Source organism: Trachurus trachurus, assembly GCF_905171665.1.
Source record: "Trachurus trachurus genome assembly, chromosome: 1".
In the NCBI taxonomy this organism is placed as follows: Eukaryota; Metazoa; Chordata; class Actinopteri; order Carangiformes; family Carangidae; genus Trachurus; species Trachurus trachurus.
Window position 1 is genome coordinate 11,094,837 of NC_139891.1, and position 21,734 is coordinate 11,116,570.

At 42.5% G+C, this 21,734-nt stretch overlaps 2 protein-coding genes across 2 annotated transcripts in view; one reads left to right on the plus strand and one right to left on the minus strand.

Annotated features, from left to right (window-relative positions):
* micu3a (mitochondrial calcium uptake family, member 3a) overlaps positions 1-6,660 on the minus strand; it is a gene marked incomplete at its 5' end in the record, with an annotated part of 29,822 nt that extends 23,162 nt beyond the window's left edge. Inside the window, one exon of the mRNA XM_083972400.1 lies at positions 6,403-6,660. Within this exon, the coding sequence (XP_083828526.1) occupies positions 6,403-6,660 (258 nt within the window). The remainder of the gene's footprint in view (positions 1-6,402) is intronic.
* Positions 6,661-11,882: 5,222 nt separating this feature from the next.
* Positions 11,883-13,658, plus strand: LOC310987951 (fibroblast growth factor 20-like; the record flags this gene model as incomplete). Its single annotated transcript, XM_083974420.1, has 3 exons — positions 11,883-12,216; positions 13,129-13,232; positions 13,387-13,658. 3 exons carry the CDS (start codon positions 11,883-11,885, stop codon positions 13,630-13,632), a joined length of 684 nt encoding a protein of 227 aa, XP_083830546.1. The 3' UTR covers positions 13,633-13,658.
* Positions 13,659-21,734: the final 8,076 nt, after the last annotated feature.

Consider the following 21,734-nt stretch of genomic DNA (forward strand, 5'->3'; position numbering starts at 1 on the left):
AATTACTCACACAGCAGTACACCGTGTTCTTGTGCAGCTCTAATGTCATGTAGCCACACACTCAACCTGTTTCTGTTGCCTAGTCTTGTTCTCCTAGCTGCACAGCAGATGCTCCAGGTGTTTTCCCCTCAGGCTACGCACTATTCTCTGTTCACAGCTGCGCCGCTTAAGTCCATCTCCTTGGTTTCCACACTGTCTTAATTCCGACCCTCCTGTCTTCTCTCCTGAAATCAAGTTAAGTTATCTCTTTTCAGATTCTGAATTCCATTAGATTTTTTTAATTGCTTGTCATGATACAGTTAGAAAGCGAAAGAAGCCATCCAGCCTGATGCTGACCCGTAGTCATTCTGCTTAAACATCAAGGTCTATTAGCAAGAGCTGGAGCATACCAGTGCATACACATACCAGCTATATCTCTGCTTCAAGTACCCAAGACAAAACTGTAAATAAAATACCTAATAGGTTGTCCTTACATATCTGATTATATTCACTGTACTTACTTGGTATCTAATGTGTATCTGATACTCGGTGCCTAATTATCCTACTGATCATGAAGCATAAAATGTGTGCGTGTCATTTTTATGGTCTGAGTTTCAGGCACATCTTAATAGACGAGTTATACTTCAGTGCAGCGATTCTCTACTGTCCATCAGTCACACACAGAAACTGCTAGTTTAAGAAATGTATCAGCTGAATGCGCTGATACATTTCTCCATGGCTCTGTGGTGCAACTGACAGCACACTGGACTTCTAGACAATGATGAAGTAATTCAAAGGTTGGGGTCGGAGTCGCAATGTGAAATGTAAATGAAATCTTTATGTGTGTATACTACTTGACTGATTTCTCATCCTATCTACATGGTTAACTTTCTTGTACTTATTTCTGAAAGATGGACAACTAGGGATGGGACGATATGAAATTTCATGTGACGATTATTGTGGCCAAAATAATCGCGATTAACGATATTATCACGATAATAAAGAGGTCGGGTTGTCAACATCTTGTTTGTCTTTCCAGTCATCAGACTTAACCCTTTTAGAAGCGGGGTAACAGTTACAGCGGAGCCTCTGCCATTCACGGCCATGACTGAACTAAAAGCTTTAGGGCTTTTAATTTGAAGGTCTAGAAACAGGAAGTCGTGACACTCCCTCACTGTCGCTAGCTTTCTTTCTTTCTTTTTTTCAGCACGTATCAATGTTGTTTCAATGAGCCCCGCCAGCAGTACCGCAACTTTCCCAAGATAAACACCTCTGGGTGAGCCCTAACATTAGCTGTGATTTTGTGAGCTCATAACTGTAACGAAAACGACGGGGCAATATTAGCTAGCGAGCTAATGTTAGCAGCAGCTAATTAGCAAGCTGGTCGACTGACTCGACTCTCGTCTTCACATGTTGCCACTGTTGACATTTAGCTACGTGTGCTAACTTTAGCCGGTGATATTCACCTCAGAATAATCTGAGTTCACAATGCACAGGGTGTTTAGCCAGGAGGAGGAAACTGAGACAAGCAAAGAAAGCACATTTTACCTTGAGTCCCACAAAGATAGAGGGGTGTTTATCCCTTAGGTGCGCTTTTAAATGGGAAGTGTTGGCCAAAGGAGCACAGAGATGCTATGCAAGAGTGTGGCTGTGACTAGTGGCTGGATGCCTGCCAAGCATGCTGGTGAGACTTGACTCTTTTCTTTTTTTTTTTTAACATGGCGTGCTGCGCGCCTCGCAAGGATTACAAAATGGACAATAAATTCAGGATTATGGCGATTATACGATTATGGCGATTATACGATTATGACGAATTCTGCACGATAAATAATTGTGGGTGTTTTTAATCGCGATTGACGATAAAATCGTATATCGTCCCATCCCTATGGACAACCGAGACAAATCTGACTCAGTGTGTTCTGGCTTATAGTGGTATTGCTTTTGGAGAGTTTTGGAGAAAATAAATCTTGTGTCATTCATAACAAACCCATTTCAGGTAATTCTAGGAAACTACACCTGTCCGCGCAGTGCAGCAATGCAGCACTGTACAACCATTGAAGTGATGGCAGGGTTATTAAGCTGTAGTCAGCCATGGCTTTGTGGCGCAATGGATAGCGCATTGGACTTCTAGGTGTGAAAGAGGAAATTCAAATGTTGTGAGTTCAAGTCCCACCAGAGTCATACCATGAAGCTGTAGAAGATGTCACTTTGGATAGAACTGTCTGCTAAAGTTGAAATGTGATGAGTGTTTAAAGGTTTTCACTATGGGTCTTCAAATGAGTGTAATCACTCATTTATCAGACAATGTAGCCCAAACTTTGTGCAAAATTTTATTTTCAAGTAAATCCGGCATGAAAGTGTGGTAGTTTTTTTCACACTAGATAATGCAGGCGCGCAAATTATGCGTCACGTTGCTCACAATTCATCATCCAATGATATCAGGATCCATCATCCGTCAATCAAACGTCTGGAGGAGACTCGTCCACCACCACTAAGACAAAACTCTCCTCCGTCCCTACTCCACTCTCCTCCTCCAGATCCCTGTGGCCATTACTTAGCCTAGCTAGCTACTAGCTAACAGTTAGCTACGTTAGCTAAACACACTCGCACACACACACACTGAGCTGGACAAAATCAAATTCCTATGAAACACTGTGTCTCGCCTGGTCCCACCCAAACATTGAATATCCCACCCGCTCAGTAACGCCCAATGAAATTTGTTTTCCTTACTCATGTAGCTAAACTCGTGCGGAAACTCGTGGAAGGAGGGGGGACAAACAGCCATTTCTGAACACCTTTAATCTTTAATGATCATTCTCTATTTTGAAAAAGAATAAGGGATGTGTATCAATATAAGTATCAGTGACCCAACAGCTGCTGGCTAAACTTGTTTCTTAAACCTACCACTTCCAACATTCAATTGTGCCACTGTTCCACTGTACAACAAAAGTTATGGTTGGGTCATCATGAAATAATGATGCATCCCCATATGTCTCTTTGCTCTGGTGCAATGAACAGCACAATGGACTTCAAGACACAGATTAAAGGGACAACGAGGAGTTTTGGAAAAGCGAAGCGTTTTCACACTACATTTATGAGCCTCCGCGCGCACCGTACATTTCTTTGACCGGCGCAAGACAGACTCATGTTTTCATTCATCAAGAATTAAAGTCAGAGGTTCGAAGACGATCACATACCGTTGTAGTCCTGACCATAAATGGCGATTCGGCCGCGTTATTCTCATGACTCGCCACGAAACCGAAAGTAAGGAAACGAGATAGAGACAAAACGAGATAGAGACAAAACTATATATTTATCGAAGTTGGGCCCATTAAAGCAGAAGTGAGTGATCCGGTCGTTTTCGCTAATGCTGCGTTCCAGGCAGGCTTTTGAAATCGTAAATTACAGCTTCAAGTCACAACTTACGACTTTGTAGCGTTCCAGGCAACCCACTCGTGTTTTTCCGACCTGTTTTACCGGTGAAAGTCACTATAACGGCCACTCGTAACTTCCGACCGGTGAACTCGTACCAGATCGAACTGGTACCACTTCACGGTCGGAAAAATACGAGTTTCCTTGAACGCACCATAACAGTCCTCGTCGCTACGTCACCACATTCACGGCGTTCCTTGGCTGCACACACAGCCCTGCTTGCCGTTCTCTCTCCTCATTGGATAAAAACTGTAGGATACAATAAATGTTTTCTCTTCGGCTCAGAGCAGAGCAGAGGGACTGAGAGACCCGTGTTTCAGTCCAAACACTCTATGTAAGTGATTGCTGTCGGAAGATATAACTATTTAAGACTTATATTAACACAAATATATCACTCACTTCTGCTTTAACAAGTGTGGGTAGCGTAGATTCATCCTCATTAACGTGAGACTTTTTTATAACCAAACAGAAACTCCTTGTTGTCCCTTTAAGTAATTCAAAGGCATCACAATAAGTTGTTTGTGTTACTCCATGAAGGGATATTTCAACATTTTGGCAAATTCTCCTATTGCCATAATCCCTATAGTCTTAGGGATAGGTTCATTACGTTTAATTGTCGGTGCAAGCTGTTTTGAGATCGGCAGGGCAGACATGAGCTCAGCACGGTTCATGGTATTTCTGGGCTTTCCCTCATCAAACTCATCAAATACACAATCCAACAACTCCAAAACGCTCTCATGGACAAGTTGGGACCTGCACATTCACCACGCTATGAGGTACTGTTGTAACGCCATGAGAGTTGTTTTCAATGTAAATGCGCAGCCGGAACTATATTCCCAACACGGCTGCTCGCCAGAGTGGCTTCAAAAGCGCAAGTAGTTTCGAGTATTTGCTTCTGTGTCGTAATGTTATATGTTAATGTTTCATAGCGTGCTGAATGTGCAGGTCACAACTTGTCCACGAGAGTGTTTTGGAGTTGGATTGTGTATTTAGTTTGATGAAGGAAACGTAGAAATACCATGAGCCTCCCTTGTGTTAGCTGAGCTGCTTGCGTCTCTGCTCCGCCTATCTAAAAACAACTTGCACCGACAATTAAAGGTGATGAACCTACTCCTAAAACTATGGGGATTATCGCAATAAGCGAATTTGTCAAAATGTTGAAATATCCCTTTAATATAATGTAAACACTGACAATAATGTAAATAACTTTGGATAAAAGTATCTGTGTTCAGTGAACCCAAGTTTCATGGCTTTATTTCCATGCTTTCTAATATGAAGCCACAATCATTGTCAACTCCTCAGCTCTAACAGGAATTGAATCAAGTACTATTTTATCTTTTAACGGTTTCCCCTCATTTTGCTGAGAGCAGCAACGTAAATTATGAAATTGAATCTTTTTTCAGGTGAGTTAGTAGCCTACAGTTTAAAACATTTGAGTGCTTCTTCCACCAGTACTGGTTTGTTTGTATTTCTACTACACCGAATTTCAGTGTGCATTTATTTGATGTATTTAGTTACCTTTCATATTTTAGGTATTTCATTCAAAATACAATCAACAAATAAATGATGGTGTCTTTATAGGTTAATCTTCCCAGCAGTAAAAGTAGTTAACGACCCCTACTTATTCTTGCAGTGGCATAATTTAAGTGGTGCACTGCCTAACATGTTAGACAATTTAGATGTGTGTTATCCATCACACACTACTATCAGGAATCAATTCATTCTGCAGGAATGAATTGAGCAGCAATCCCAACTTGTTTCATTTATAAATGTGTTATGGCCCAAAATGTTTTGTGAGGCTCTGAGGCACAGTGGATAACTCAGTGGACCTAGAGATGAAGCAATTCAGAATTACAGTGTGAGGTTTTAATGTTGTCCCTTGCTTTGGATAAATGTATCTTGCAGGTGTTGTACTAGCCAACATACTGTAGATACAAAAACCTGAAAATATAATGCCTCCAGTCTAGTCCAGCCTGGAGGCATGATGAGGAGTCTTGCAACTGTAGCTCAGAATCATGGTGATATGAAAACACTGAGAAAGCCTAAATTCTCAGAGGAGCTTCATCAAGACGAATGCAACAAACTACCTGCTGAGTATCCTTCAAAACTGTGTGTAGCTGTACCACTGAGAAATGGTGTAGCTTTGAAGGCTCAACATGATCTTACCAAACAAGTTTGATTTAAAGGGCCGTTTATGTAGCATGAATGTATTGTTTGGATTTTCTGTTCACTGCACTTTGCATGAAATTAACTCATGAATCAAAACTCTTTGTGACATTTTCTTTCTAAAATATCGTCAGTTTATCTCTACTGAATTAAACTTCCACAGGACTTAGGCTAGCCTACTATTTACCTTTAGTATTTTATGGACATTTTGCTGCTCAACCTTTTACACAAAACAACTGCAGTAATTTGGGGTATTTCAACACGTGCTATAGTTAGGCTACATAAACGGAAGTGAGATCTGAGTAGGCCTACTTTTCTCATCATTGATATTTACTGTGTTCAGTTGTGAGTTCAGATTAAACAGCCGGAAACAGCTGCCCGTCGCACAGTTACATCCTCGACTTGTTGTCATTTCAGCACCAGCTCGCGAGGAGAGCGCCATTCCTGCATCTGCGCGCGCACACCGTCCTGCAGCCAAACAGTGAGCAAAGTGTTTCCACTGGGCGTGCTGGGAATGAATGACACACTCTACCCGCCCAAGAGGAAAACATATAAACTGCCAGCCTCAGCATGGCCACAACACAGAAGTTAGCCCCGTCTGACTGGGCCTGCGAGTCTCATTTTAGTGCGAGGAAATGAGAAAAATACGCAGCTCTGTCTGCCTCTTTCCTCGGTGGTCTGTCGTTGTTACCTCCGCACCGAGGCCCCCCCCGTGTCAACACCTTTCCTGCCGAGGACCTAACGGGTCGCTACGTGTCACTAAAGCCCTGTAGTTTCACTGTTATCGTTACCAGCCTGAGGGCCATTGTCACTCTGCCCTCTTACCTTCTCCTTGGCTTCGACGGTGGGGATGGACGGCAGTAACTCGTTGATGCTGGGTCTCTCCATCCTCTTCCTTCCTCTGCCGCTCGTCCTGTCGCTGTAGAAGTAAAGTGCCACTGCGCCACCCGTTGCGAGACACATCCCGACTGCCAGACACCTCCGCGCCTTTCCTCCGCGCTGACCACCGACGAGCTCGGTCCTCGCCGCCGACCAGAGGCTCGCCTTGCCAGCCAGCGCTGCCACTCTGCGGAAAGCGGCCATCGCTGCTGTTGCCACTGCTGCTGCTGCTGCCACTGGGCTGCTATGATTGTAACTTTGCAGGCAGCTCAAAACTCGCGTTTCCCTGCTTTCATCGCGAGATGTCGGGCCGGGGGCCTCTGTGTTGATGCTGTGGCTGGGAAGTGGGAACAAAGTCGCGGACAGGGTGCAGAGGATTTGATGTGTCACTGACTGAGTGAGCGATGTTGTTAAAGATAAACCTCGGTTCGCCCAGTTGACATGGTAACAGGATTTATTTGAATAGGGCACATGAAAAAAAAGTAGGAAAATCCACACAAAGAAGCCTTTTAGTTCAGTTGTGTTCAATAGCTAAATGCCATTTATTAAAAGGCAAACACACTTTATTTGCACAACAAAGAGCCTGTAGTAACATGCAAAATAATGTTCATACAGGGTCAACGATGTAAGGAGAGGTGGCCACAGTGGACTATAAATTCCCATTTGTGGTGCCCTAGGAGGTAGGGGTTGATGCTCAAAGTCCCCATAAGATGAGGTCCTTTTTATTCTTGCAAACACTTGCCTGGTTGTTAGTTCATGTGCTTATGTCCTGATTTGACAATGTCACTAATAGTTGGGTGTAAATTTGAAAGTAATGCATTGTGATTTGATTGTTGAATTTATTTATATATTTTTTATTGGTAGACCATGGGGGGGGGGGGGGGGGGGGGGGGCTTGAACAGTACACATGACATAGGCTATTAGCCTTTATTTTGGCCATGAACCCCTTGACACTATCTTAAAACCATGCTAACAAAAGTCAGTCATTGGGAGTACCACATAGCTACAGTAAGAGGTCAGTAGGCAATATGCCTGATATTAAGTTAGTAAGTTACTTAAGTTACTGTTGTAACAAAGCCTACTAAAATAAAGTTAAATAAAGTGATGTCATAACAAGCTAAATAGAGCACTGTTAATCAAATTGAATCACTGATGCTTTTATTCTGAAGGTTAAAACTTTCAGTCAACAGATGGTGACTCTGCACTGTTCAAACAAATTGTCCTGCACTAGCTGTTGTTAAACTACGTCTGTGATTCTCATTTGGAAGAAGTTTGGAACAAACATGGATCAGGCTATCTGGCGACATCCAAAGAGAGATGGTATTGGTAAGAATAATATTGGTCAAAATGAGGTATATACGGATTACTTTGCCACTGAACCTCTTTAAATGTGCAAAACCTTTGACCTTGACTGTAATCCATTTAGTACCATGGCTGAGCTTCAAAGATCCTGTGTAGAGATCTCTTGAGATCAATTGCTTAGAGTTATTTTCATTTCTTTTACAAACTCATTGAATGCTTGATTTGTAAAAATCTTAATCATCAAAATAATTTGTATTATGGCTGTCGATGTACTGTAGCTTAAATGATAAAGTAACATCATAGTGGAGATGTAACAAGGAAATGTTAGAATACAAGAGCTACAATACCCCTTTTGAACTAGGCCACCCCCCACCCAAACACACACTGCATGTACTGCCAAGACAGTAAAGTAAATTATATATAATTGAGTAAATCACACTCAAAACCACTCAGCAAAGAAACATTTGTTAAAAGGATTTTACCACCAATATCTTACAACAAAAGACCCAAGTCACCCTAACCCTAAGACCCAAGTCATCACACATCAACATGATCATATCAGTTTAAGTGTGAAACTCTAATTGACCGACAATGTCAATTTTGTCAATCTTCCCTTTTTGAGGAGGGTCAGTGTTGTATCGAGTTTCCAGTGGGAAGTGCAGGATCAAAGCAGACAGCGGAGACCAGATATCAAACGAATATCAAAGATGAACTCTTCATTTAAGTCTTTACATGTAGGACTAATGTTAACCTGATGGGGCTTTTCTTGTGACTTTGATGCTGAGAGAATAAAGTGGAGAAGTCTAATAGCTGGGCCTGTCACCTGTTCACACATGAAGCACTGTGGATCACTCTAACCTATAAGCTCCATTCAACCAAAAGTTGAAAATAGATCAAACAGTGACTATCAAAACCTCTTGGTAAGGATAAACCCTTTAAAGGGTCAAGTACAGCAATTAAGCCCTTTATTAGTTCCTTTCATTTCTATTTTGTTTATAACCCAAGTTTGATTAGCCCATTACTGTGACTAATACTAGCAATAGGTTTCCTAACTGGTTGATTGATGGACATTATTAATTCAAAATACAACTGATGTATAAAAAGATCATTAAATGCTTAATGTACCCTAACGTTAACATATATGGCAGAGTCAGCATTGATTGCTGCACAAAATCCAACTATTATGTTATTTACAGGGATCTAAGATGAAAGTGTAGATCTTGGATCCCTTCATCTAAACAATAAGAGACAAAAGACAAAGCAGCAACATAAAAGGCAGTTTAAATTATGATAAAAATTAAACATGCTATATTTTGATATGGCCCTTCTGAGCATGCTTTCAAAGACCCCAGGAGTTCCCCAGACCTGGTTTGGAAACCACTTGCATTAATAACCTCTAGGCTACTTATTCAGTTATTCCATTACCCAGGCATTCGATTAGGTTGTAATTTCTTTGTGTGTGTCATGTGGGTGTCTGTGCGTGTGTGTGTGTGTGTGTGTGTGTGTGTGTGTGTGTGTGTGTGTGTGTGTGTGTGTGTGTGTGTGTGTGTGTGAGGTGGGGTGGGGTGGGGGTGTAACCCTGGGGGCCTCCTCCTCCTCGTCATCGTCATTCTCCTCCTCCATGGCCGCTGTGGTGGCTGCATGGTTGGCTTCACTATGGCCCCTGCCACAATCAGAGCAGGAACAGAAAATGTGTTTTAAATCAGGCCGTGTGACCCTGGGAAATGTTCACCAGCGCCTTGTAAACTGGAAATGTGGCGTTGTCGTTGACGTCTTCATAGTGGTGAGGTCGATTTCCAATACATCAGGATCTGATCAGCCTGGAGGCGATTAAGATCGATCCCGTCTCCTTTAAAAAAAAAAGAAAAAAGTTCCCTTTTTTTTGCTGGTCATGAATACTAATGAACCGAGGGAAAAGGGAGAAGGACGCACGCCACTCAAGTAGACGCCCCTCTCAGTCTGTCCACACAACACTCACAACATAGGCTCTGCATCTCACAGCAAATGTCAAATAGGAGGACGGGAAATAAAACATACCACAGCCGCTGTGTTCCTCTGTTCCCCACGCGCCGCTGAAATCAACAAAAGCACAAAATGACGTGCGTAAAATGACCACACACGCGCGCGCCTATACACACACAAACACCTCTGCACCTTCAACTCATTTATCAACGGGACTCCCAGGGGAGGGCGCAGCTGTGTGCGCGCGTGCGTCCGTGAGCAGTGCGCACGAGGCTGTAGCATATAGCTGCCAAAATCAATGCCATATAGGCTGGAACATGGGCCCTTATGTCCCAGCCCCAGTCAGCCATGTAAGCTGCCGTTGGCCCCCATGGTCATGCAACTAAATTATAAGGTAAACTAATTCGATATAAAGCCTCATATTTGGAGAGACATATTTTAGGTTCAGTTACTGTATAATTATAGCTACAATCAACGGTTGATCAAAAATGTGGCCAGGCTTTGAATAGGTACCAAACGCCCAATGAGCGTTTTCTTGCATGGCCTCTACTGTTATGTGAATTAGACAGACAGATGTTGCATTTGATATGGTCAGCAGGATGTTTTCAAAGTTACGATCAATGAAAAGATGTAAATGCGTAACGATCATGCGTTTATTTACACAACGAGTGAACAGCTAGGCACTGTTCTTCTTTCTGAAGTCCTTCAAGTGTCAAGTGTCGGGGTATTTTCTGAGCTTGCAGTTCAAACAGGTATATTCCCTTCTTCTGGTTATTATTGCCTGATCCCCTTACAAGATCCCCGCACTTTGAAGCTTCTGTAGGTCTTTGATTTGTCTTTTAAGACCACAATTAAGGATATACGGGCTCCATGTGCTGTTCAAAGCCTCGTGGAAAGATCAATGAAGGGATTGACAGTCAAGTGATGTCGTTTGCACAGGTGTGTGTGTGTGTGTGTGTGTGTGTGTGTGTGTGTGTGTGTGTGTGTGTGTGTGTGTGTGTGTGTGTGTGTGTGTGTGTGTGTGTGTGTGTGAACCTGCTGCGGGGTTACATAAAAAAGAGGCAGTAAATCAACATTGGAGTGCGAAAATTACGCAAATGGGGGCTTTCCTCTCTCTGCTGCCGCACCTGAGTCATTTCGACAAGGGGGGCGTGGGGCTGTAAAGCGTTTAGGGTAATAGCAATATCACTTTCATGGTGTTTGACATATGCACACACACTCTCACTGTCTGTGTCACACAAGTCCGGAGGAGTTGCGCACATGGACTCTCACAAACACAGACGGGTAGGAGTATAGGCTATATGTGCCAATGAGCAAAACGACCTTGTGGAAATGAGTCGTACAGCTGAAGGGGAGCGGGGGAAATAAGCCCGTCAGGCCAATTTTTATTAGTAGTTTTTAATTTCGTCCCCAGGTCCCTGCGCTCTCAGCACTGAAACTGAACATCAAAGGTGAGGCAGGCGGGCGACGAGCACAGGGATGAAGGGGCTCCGTTTCAAACGGGGAACCGAAATGAGCCGTAAAGGAGGGAGATTAGGCGCATTTGCATAAAGAGGCAAGTTAGAAAATTTAAATTATATACGGAGTTGTGCCTTATATCAGGCTAGATGATGTGGAGCGCAGTGTGCGGGTCTCTCTGCGCTGCATCCTGCTGCTAGAGGCGCTGAGACAGCAGAGGGTACCGCAGAAATACAAGGCTTCAGGAGGTTACGAGAGAGAGAGAGAGAGAGAGAGAGAGAGAGAGAGAGAGAGAGAGAGAGAGGGAGAGGGAGGAAAACCCTGATGTGCACCGGAGCAAAGGGGAGTATCCCGAGGTGAAGAGGAGAGAGAGGGAGCGCACAGAGGACAGCAGAGAGAGAGAGGGATAAATAGCAGAGGAGAGGAGGAGAAGAGACCTGGGCAGATGCAACCTGGGATACCTGCACACATCAAGATAACGCGGGAGTTTAATCTCAGTTAGATGACAGTCTAATTAGCGATACTGGTGACTGCGCCAAAACGCGCACTCATTGGGAATTTTCTCCGCCTGCACGCCCAACTTTTCTTTTTCTCCGCTGACCCCCGCTCGCTGGGTCGCACCGAGACTCTTTGCTTACCACTCGGATCTCGGCTCGGATCTCTTGTAGCTATCACTGCAAACCGGATCGGGTGTCTTGTCTGTGATGGGGGCAGCGGCCGAGGTTGGGAGCTTCTCCAACGGATTTTTGGACAGCTTTGGTCCCGGGGGTGCCGCTCCGGCTCCCGTTGGCTCTCATTTCGTTCTCACCCCAGCCGGGGCCGTGGACTACAACTCGGTAACCGGACTGATCATGGGGGGGCAGGGGCATCAGCAGGAACACCTCGTGTCCGCGGAAAGGCTGTCCCGGAGCCTGGCGGACCTCAGCCATCTGAAAGGGATTCTGAGGCGGCGGCAGCTCTATTGCAGGACCGGCTTCCACCTGGAGATCCGCCCGGATGGCACGGTGCAGGGCACAAGGAAGGACCACAGTAGATTCGGTACAGAACAATTACATCTATTATTATTATTATTACAATGATAGTAACATTAGTAGAATTGGTAGGCTAGTTTATTGTCAAATATATGAAACTGACTCTTGTATAAGGAAGATGTTGACAGGTATATCCTTATACTTGAAACACACTCTCTCTCAGAGAGAGGGTGAAATCAGGTTAATATTTACTGTAATGATTTAAATGACAGATAACCAAACTCACCGTATGAAGCACCCACTTTATGTAACCGTGAAATCTATCTATGCTACTCCAATCACTAAACTCACTATAATAATTTCTATATTATGTGATGACAGGTGATGGTTACCACTATCAGTATGTCACTGTCATAATGTGTCCACTGAAACATAATTTCTTTCCATATAAATAAGATTTACAGGTTGAACAACAGTTGGACTATTTTCAGTTTGCACATTCATACCCCATTTCCTCTTTGAGATTAGACTGGAAGCTTTTCTTTACTTATACCACCTTATCTTCAGTTATCAGCATAAACACCTGCAGATCAAAAGTGTACCTCTTAGAGAGCTCTTTTAGTGCTGCAAGGCTTTAGACACTTCTGGCACTTGATTTATTCCATCTGAGACTTGGATGTAACTTGCCAGGGGCCATTCCAGACACCCAGCCTTGCTTGTCAGAGTCAGCTGGTGTGTGCTAGTGTGTATTTTTGCACTGAGTGCTGGTACATTGTAGCCTTCTTCATATGCTGCTTTTGGTAGCTGTGTTGTATCTAAAAAATTGTCAAATGCATGAGATTGAAGGACATTGTGCAAGCAGCTTGGCAGCATTGACGTGATCCAAAGTTACACTAGTTATGTTTTAATGGGGCCTGAAAAACTGCTCTAGACAAAAGTATCTGCTCATTGAATTAAACGTAATGTAATGTGTGTGCAGGTATTCTGGAGTTCATCAGTCTGGCTGTAGGACTGGTCAGCATCAGGGGGGTGGACAGTGGACTCTACCTCGCCATGAACAGCAAAGGAGAACTGTACGGATCGGTAAGTACACACACTGTGGAACACACCATTCATAAAGACTTGTGTGTGAATTTCAAAACACAGTATATGTGTATTCTGAGGTGTAATCCATTGCCAGCAGGTGGCACATTTTGCAACATGAAATTCATACTTTGTGTTTTTTTACTTTCTGCAGGAGAAACTGTCGGCAGAGTGTGTTTTCAAGGAGCAATTTGAAGAAAACTGGTACAACACTTACTCCTCCAACATCTACCGGCATGGAGAAAAAGGTACATTTTATTTTGTTGCTCTGAATAAAGATGGGACGTCGCGGGATGGAACAAGGTCAAGGCGGCATCAGAGGTTCACTCACTTCTTACCAAGGCCTGTAGACCCGGAGAGAGTACCGGAGCTGTACAGGGACATACTGGGCCAGAGCTGAGAGAAATGGGCCATCACTGTGTTACCCTGCCAGAGCTGGTCTCATCGGAAAAGCAAACTATAAGTGCACCAGATCTTCTCCTAGAGGAAGATGGGGGCAGGGGGGTTTGTTGATCTAGACAAAACAGGATCATAAGCAGTGCACCAAATCAACACTCCCCATCGCTGGAACAGAGGAAGGAACCAGACCTTCTTTAAACCAGACTGACCGTGGAGTTCGACTGAGCGCCAAGGATCTTCTGTGAAAGATGTGAAGGCCCCTTGACAGACACAGAGGCTACGTTGACCTTTCTATTGGCCTATGCAGAGGCCCTGGTGGCCAAACAGATGTTCTATGGATTTCCTTTGAGTTTCCACTTATTAAATCCAACTACCTGCTGGTCCAAACTGCATGTTCGAGAGGACAAAAGTGTGGAACCTGTAGTTGAAATTAACAACCGGCTGCTAATAGCTTTTTACTGCTGTGGCTGTTGAGTCTTGTCATTTCACTGTTTTTAGTAGGGCTTTTTATTTTATTCTAAACACTACTGTGGCTGCTATGTTAACAATTTATTGAAATGCATAATCCAGTGGACAGAGTGGCTGGTTTACACTAAAAGGTAGTTTCATGCACTGGAAAGCAGCCATGTTTGTTCTAGGAAACAGGTCTGTATCGGGCTGACTGTCGTGACGATATGGACGGATTCTCCTCGACACTGGCCCAAAGACACACGCTGCTCAGATAATGTGCTCGAGGAGTAAGAGAAGACCAGGTCCCGTGGAGTTTTATATGGACTTCCTCTGTGGTGTCCCGTGGTCCTGGTGGACGTCGTCTAGAGACTCGGTCTTGAACCCAGTGAAGGAATTCTGTTGTTCTCCCACTGACTGCACGGAACCGACAAAGACACCTTTACAAACATGTTGACAGATTTTATTCTTATTTATGAGGTTTTGTTACCTAGGACATACAGTATATTTATTTCATATATTTATTTATTTTAAGAATATATTTTTGCAGGTATGAGATAAAATAAAATAAAAAATATCCAGAACATGCCATGAGAGGTTATTCTTGTTTTGTTTTTTGTTTCGTTATATTTTTTGCGTTATCACGGCACCAGAACTGTAAACTGTAAAATGACGAGTTTAGCTGAAAATCAGTCAAAACTCTTCTCAGTTAAAAGCAGGAAAGTCACTGTCACTGCCATGACTTCTGTCTTCTGTATCACTTCTGAATTGACTGATCTGCTAATTAACTGCTGCTAACTGCTCATTACTTCATCATTTATGTGTAGCTCTAAGTCTCTATAATCTTGACATTGGTGTCAAAAATAGCTTAAGTGTTGGCTATGCCCTCTGGAGACTACGCATTGCAGTAAACTTTGGCACACTTGTAAAAGATGGATAAAAAGGGAATATGCACTGCAAAGTGTCAAAAACACAGTTTACTGATGTACAATTCAAACTCTCTTCGTCCGTTTATTGAGAAATCCACATTACTTCTTCCTGGGAAACCAATGCCCACACAGTCTGTTTAGACAGAACCAGTGAGACAAAGCATTTAATATCTTGTTTGTAATTTAATACATCAAAGTCTAGTCCATGTTGAGTCGCATCACTACCTGGCACAGATTTGCAGTGGCCAATTCACACCAAGCAGCAGGCATGACCACCACAAGAGAAACACACCCTTAATCCTGCAGCTGCAAAATACAACATGCAGCAAGGAGATAGATTGGGCAGGATATAGGCTGCTATACTGTACCTATAACAAGCAAGTTGTTGGTTTCTCCATACTGGAGCAACAGTGTTGTCTGAGAGCTACTGTATTTCTATCATAAGAACTGATTAAATATTTCACTCGGTCTAAAATGTATCAATGCAAGCTGCTGTAAGCTGTTTGTGAAGGACTGTGGCCCACAAGTATGGCTTCCTTGTTAATGCTACAACATAAAATATCATCATCTAGAAGCACCAACATCTTTAAACACCTTCATTTGTCATTGCATGAACTTATCCCAATGTTTATTTTCAGTTGCTGGCCTGAAAGGAGACAAAAATCAAGTTACTCCATTTTTTGAACATCTACCCATCCATTCATCCATCCATTGTCTATACTGCTTACCCATGTGGCATTGGTTATTATATTTCCACATTGTGCTTGTGTGCTGTTTGCTTGGGTAATACGAATGTGGTTAATAGTAATGCACTGTCTATCAGCTGAAGATATAGACAGAGTAATGGGTAAGGAGGAGAAAAATAACATGAAGTCATCAATGTGAAGAGACAGCACGCGCTCCCTCTGACAGACACTGCAATTAGACAAGTGACTGGCAGGACGAGTGATCTGCTGCACTCTTTCATCCTCCCCTTTATCTCTCCGTTCGTCTGCCAGGCTTGGGTGAGTCATCCCTTGTTCTTATGACACCTGAGACTGAATTGGGCAGATGTCACTGTGGTATAGGTGAGAGAAGGAGCAAGACATAAAGTACAGAAAACAGAATGGAGTGCTAGAGTTAGAAAAAACAGACTGATGACCACCAATGCTTATATACAAATAAACTGCAACAACAAATGTGTTTAGAAGAAAACATAATTGCAAGCAACAATTATGAACTTAATCATGACTGTTAATTTTGGTGTTTGACAAATTGCCACACTGAACTCATAAAAAATGTCCATATAGACAGTGGGTTTGTTAGATTTGTGTAGATTTGGTGCCAAAATAATAAAACAATTTTTAGGCGGTTATTAGTATGGGTTACAGAAAATGTTCACAGTGCGCAAGCACATTGCACACTGACTTGGTTTTGGAAAGTGATGAAATGAGAAAGGATTTTAACTTCAGCAGAAGAAAGGAAAGTGATCTTGGTTGGAGCTGGTGAGTAAAGGAATGAAAGATGAAATTAGGCTACTACGTATGTAGCTACATATGTATGTATGTATATGTATGTATGTATGCATACATACATATACATACATACATATGTAGCTACATACGTGTGTGTGTGTGTGTGTGTGTGTGTGTGTGTGTGTGTGTACTGTATGTATGTAGTATGTACTGTAGGCCTATGTGCAGTATGCATGCAAGACTTACAAGTTGTTCCAAAACAACAACATTTTCTTAGCCTTTCCAAAACTAAAAACACAGGAGCAAATACAAATGTTTGTCTTCTTCAACATAAACTGCTGTTACAACCAGGTTTAGTTTGGTGGGGAATTAGTAACATAAGTAACAACTGCAAGGTTAGCTTGTCCAGCTAAGTGGCATATTACACTACAACACATACTGTAGCTTATTATTATTAGCTCACTAGCCTATATTATTTTGTATGTAACAGATGGGTCTGAATGCTCCCAGAGTTCAGTGTAATGTTAGTGGCTCTAATTAGCCCTAATTTGGATAAGTTAACAAATCTGTGTTGAGCTGTTAATGTAGCAGAGTTTACCTGACACATCACTTAGCACTCATATTCAAACATAAGCATTTAAATAAGCAAATAAGTAAATAAAATCACTGAATTTACATTTTCCCTTGCTCTCTGTAATTCAAAGCAAAACTGCCCCTTTATTTCAATGTCCATTCTACATTTATATTCTGCATGAAGCTATGCATGTAAATGTGAGTTCCTTTTTTAAAACCAAGGTCATGGAACAAACAGTGATTATCAACCATTCCTCCAATTTAAAAGATCAGATAGGTTTTTTGTCGTATACAGGATATGACATGTGCATGTGAGTGCAACTAGAAGCAGGTATTCCAAATGTGTTGTCATGGTAACAATAATAAATACACAGTCAAGATGGTGGATCAGTCGTATTGTGCACAACTACTTAGTTTTTCCGCAATTACCATATGACTGTGGAAAAAAGAAACAATGACGAGTAGGCTATCGAATTCACATAATAATTCAAGTGGCTGAGATTAAGATTTAGATTTAGATTATACTCCGAAAGTGGAGTGAAACTAGAGTAGGCCTAAGCATTATTCAGTTACTTGTCAATCTTTTGAATTACTTTGGCACACCTTAAACCTTTTTCACACGGGACTAGTATTACGTGGGGATCACGTGTGATTTAGGGATTTATCCCCCTTGTAATGTGTAGTAGCCTAACCTTTGTTCTACTTCATACAGGCTAAGTGTGCTAACAGGCTGCGTAGGGTTGTGTGTGTGCAGTACAATGCACGGACCCCCATCTGTGGCACCCAAGGGCCCCTGTGAATGAAAAGGCTCAATAAAGCTTGGCTGACCTTGCACAGAACTGAAGCTGGGCTCAGCGCTGTCTTGTCAGTTTTTCCCTTTTAGCATCTGGCCTACGTCGGTCTGACACCGAAGAACTACCAGCTCTGTCATATTCGCCTTGAGTATAGTTTTATTTCTCCAGCTGCATTTCACATCAAGGAGATATTGCTATATAAAGGTTGGTGCCAGCATACTGGCTCATTGGCTCTGCAACATGTTTCAGATAAGATTACAGAATGCTGCAGTTCACATCTGCCCAGTGGTACAGGCCAGAGCATGGTTACATTGTGTCTAGTTAGGACATGGTTCAATGTGTATATAATCCTCTGATAGGGGTGCACAGTGTAGGATGAGAGGAAGAGAACATCAGAAAGACAGCACCTGAGTACCAGCATGCAGCCTATACACTGAACAAGAGTGTCAGATGGGGAGAGAGAGACAGAGAGAGACCGAAAACCAGCAGAGAGAGAGAGACAGAGGTATGACTTGAAAGTTTGTAAGAAACAGGTGGGTTTCCGTGAGGAAGAACTCGAGAGAGAAAAAAAAAACGTATGTGGGTTCTTAGTGTTGCCGGTCTGTCAGGCAGCAATCTTCCTTTGAAGTGTGTGTGTGTGTGTGTGTGTTTGGTAGGAGGGGGGGAGGCATGTTTATGTGAGTCAAAGTGACTGCATAGATTCATGTCAGCACAACGTCTGTGTGTGTGCGTGCGTGCGCGCGCGCATGTGTTTGTGTGTGTGATCTGTGAATCTGTGTGAAGGTGAGCCAGGGGTTCTCCTGACTTGAGGGCTGTCTGACTGATGTGTTAAGGCCCGTGCGTGTGTATGTGTGTATGTGTGTGTAGTGCCGTGCCTCCACCCCCTTCTCTTCACTCTCTGTCTGTCCTCTGTGGGGTTTTCCATTGACTGGTTAGATCTTCACTGTTGGATCCAGCAGGTAATGGTCCATGCAGAGATAACTGGAGAAAAACAACTGGAGAAAAGAAAACTGATGCTGACGTTGTCTTGTATCTGTCCTGTTTGTCTCTGTTGTATAGACTGTACCTTGTTTGTACACCAAAATAACATAACCATTAAAGCACATTTTCAAATTTACAGACTCTTCTCCTGGGACAAAATATTGTATTTATGATAGAAAAAATTGAGTCGGTGTGTGTGTGTGTGGGGGGTATGTGTGGTCTTTCTTCTCAAGGCAGGTGTAGAAGTCAGTGATCTCTGCTGGTACGTAGCTACAGACGACTTGCTGAGTCCACACAGGTGTTCGTCCTGCAGTGCTCGACACACATGCACACGCCTATGACACGCATACAGCTCCTGTCATCGCTTTTCTGTGCGTGAGATTAATGGTGCAGCGGGAGTGACTCAGCTGTGGTGAATTCAGACAACAACAAAAAAAAAAATACTATGTGACCTTCCCAAATTCTTAGACCTACTACACAGCTATGAAATCATTCAAATGGCAAATGACTAACAAATGACGTTTCGTTCTCAGTAGCTACACTTCTACAGATCTGCATTGTACAACTAACCACTGTTCAAACCCACACTGTTCAAACTTAATATCTATTGATTATTCTGAATTTCAAAGATAGCCTGACAAATTCAGGAATTTGCATAACTGAGTTGAACTACATGGTTTTCAAATGTGTTCATCCTAAGTAAAGCAGCTCTACATTAACATGTTTTAATGAATAAAGATATTTTTTTAAAACAATATAGAGAAATATTTCCTTTCACACAAAATGAAATGTGTTGCACCTTTTGATAAACATTCCCATATTTCCTGTCAGCTCCACAGAGCATTTTAGCATCTTTCAGCTCATTGTTTTGATCTCGCAGCCCGCCTCTTTATTGTTTCGATTTATTCACATAACTATCATCCACCTAACCACAGGCATTTGCTTTCAGCCGTACACTACTGGCCCAGCACCAAATGGATCACAGTAAAGTAAGTGACTATAGCTTGTGATGCATCCAACAGCTTAAAAGCCAGATTTGTTCCTTGGGAATTAATAATACATCGACTGAGGAAAAACTCCATGGAAAACCCTTTTAACAGTGAAAAATTGGAGAAAAAAATTGGAGAAACCTCAGGGTGAGCAACAGAGGAGGGATCCCTCACCCAGGACGGACAGACAGATAGATGTTGTTACAGACAAAAAAAAACTGAGAATGTGAGCCGATGGAGGCAGCTTCTGGTGGGAGGAAAGGCAGGGAGAGCAGGCCAGCTTAATGGGAGGACTGGGTGGCAGACTGGTTCATGGGAAGGGAGGGCAGGCCGGTTTAACAGCAGGGGGAAAGTAGGCGGTTGGTACAGAGAGATGGAGCTCCGATGGATCTGTGGAAACACAGAGAGAGTGCGAGACACCAAGGCCAAACTACAAAGTGCAAAGCATAATTATAATAGAAACTTATTACATTTAAAAAATAATAGGAAGTGCTGATGAAACAGTGTTGGCTAGTGATGTTGGACAAATTACAGTGGTAGACGGAAAAACAATACTCAATAAAACCACATCACAAGCTGAGGTAAAGCAACTGTACCTGATGCACCCCCATACCCTCCTGCTGTTTTCTCTCAGTCTCTTTCAATGGTAGAGTGTGACCTGGCATATTGCAGAAGAGAGATTTACAGCAGTGCACATATTTTCAACCCTGTTATCATAGATAGTTCTGAAGCAGTCGCTGAACATGTTGTTGAGCAGAAGGCAGATTCCTTGTCAAATACCCATCTAACCACTGTCTTCAGCTCATATTCACAAAGCTGAAAACCACAAATTACACACAACATGGGCAGGACATGAAAATGGGTAGAGAACGAAAGCACCAATGCTGTTAGATCTAACGTCTAGCTTTGTTTTATAGATGATCCTGACAATTGCAATGCATGTTAAAAGTTTACAGTAGGTGTTGCCAATAAGATTTTGATTGGCCCTGAGGTTAGGTTTTTGCAAGCCCATTAAAAGTAATGGTGGAGCAAAGGTTTTTCACCTGTTATGCATGTTTACTATATAGACACTTCCAAGGTGGAAGACATGTGCAGTAACCATCTGAAGTGGACAAGTTGCATTTTCTCTGTATATAGGACAAATGAAAGAAAGTATCATCTTAATATAAAACTAGAAAATCTGATGGTTGAAGAATCAGGTGTTTATTATTTTTCTTTTACAATAATCTAACACTGAAGTAAAATGACTTCAGAGTGCAGAGAAAGAGGAAGTGAACTGATAGGAGAGAAAAGAAGGGATTAGAGATGAGACAGCAGACACCTATTCCCCTGTGGTTCTCCACCCTTGTGGTCTAAAATCATTTATGTGGCTTACGGCGGACATGTTCGTTCAATGCTATGGATTCACAGACAAATTCACTCCTAAATTCTTAATAGGAGTGGAAACATCCATTAACATGCCAGACAAGGGGGGCTACAGGGAAGGAATGGATGACAAGAGGGGAGAGAATCATCCTATTGAAGGAAGTATAAGTACACTGCTGTGCATGGGTTTACATGCATCACCAATCTGAAACATTACACATTATTAACATAACACATGAGGAACAGTAAAAGAGGGTTTGTACCTGTGAGGTCGGCGTTTTAGGAGGCTCAAAACAACACGGAGACCAACATTGCGCTCATTGTTAAAAGACTTGAATGTGCACAGTTACGGTATGTGCTCTTAATGACTGGAGAATTTCATAAAAGGATTGTAAATAATACACAATATTAAATGGACGTAATGATTAAATATAGTCTTCAAATAAATGACTTTCCCTCCTTAATTCACACAATGAGGGGTCACAGCCCTCAGGACTCCCCTAAATACTCAGCAGACCCTGAATTCAATAATGGCCAGAGCTGTATTTTTTAGCCTTCATAGGTAGTCTAA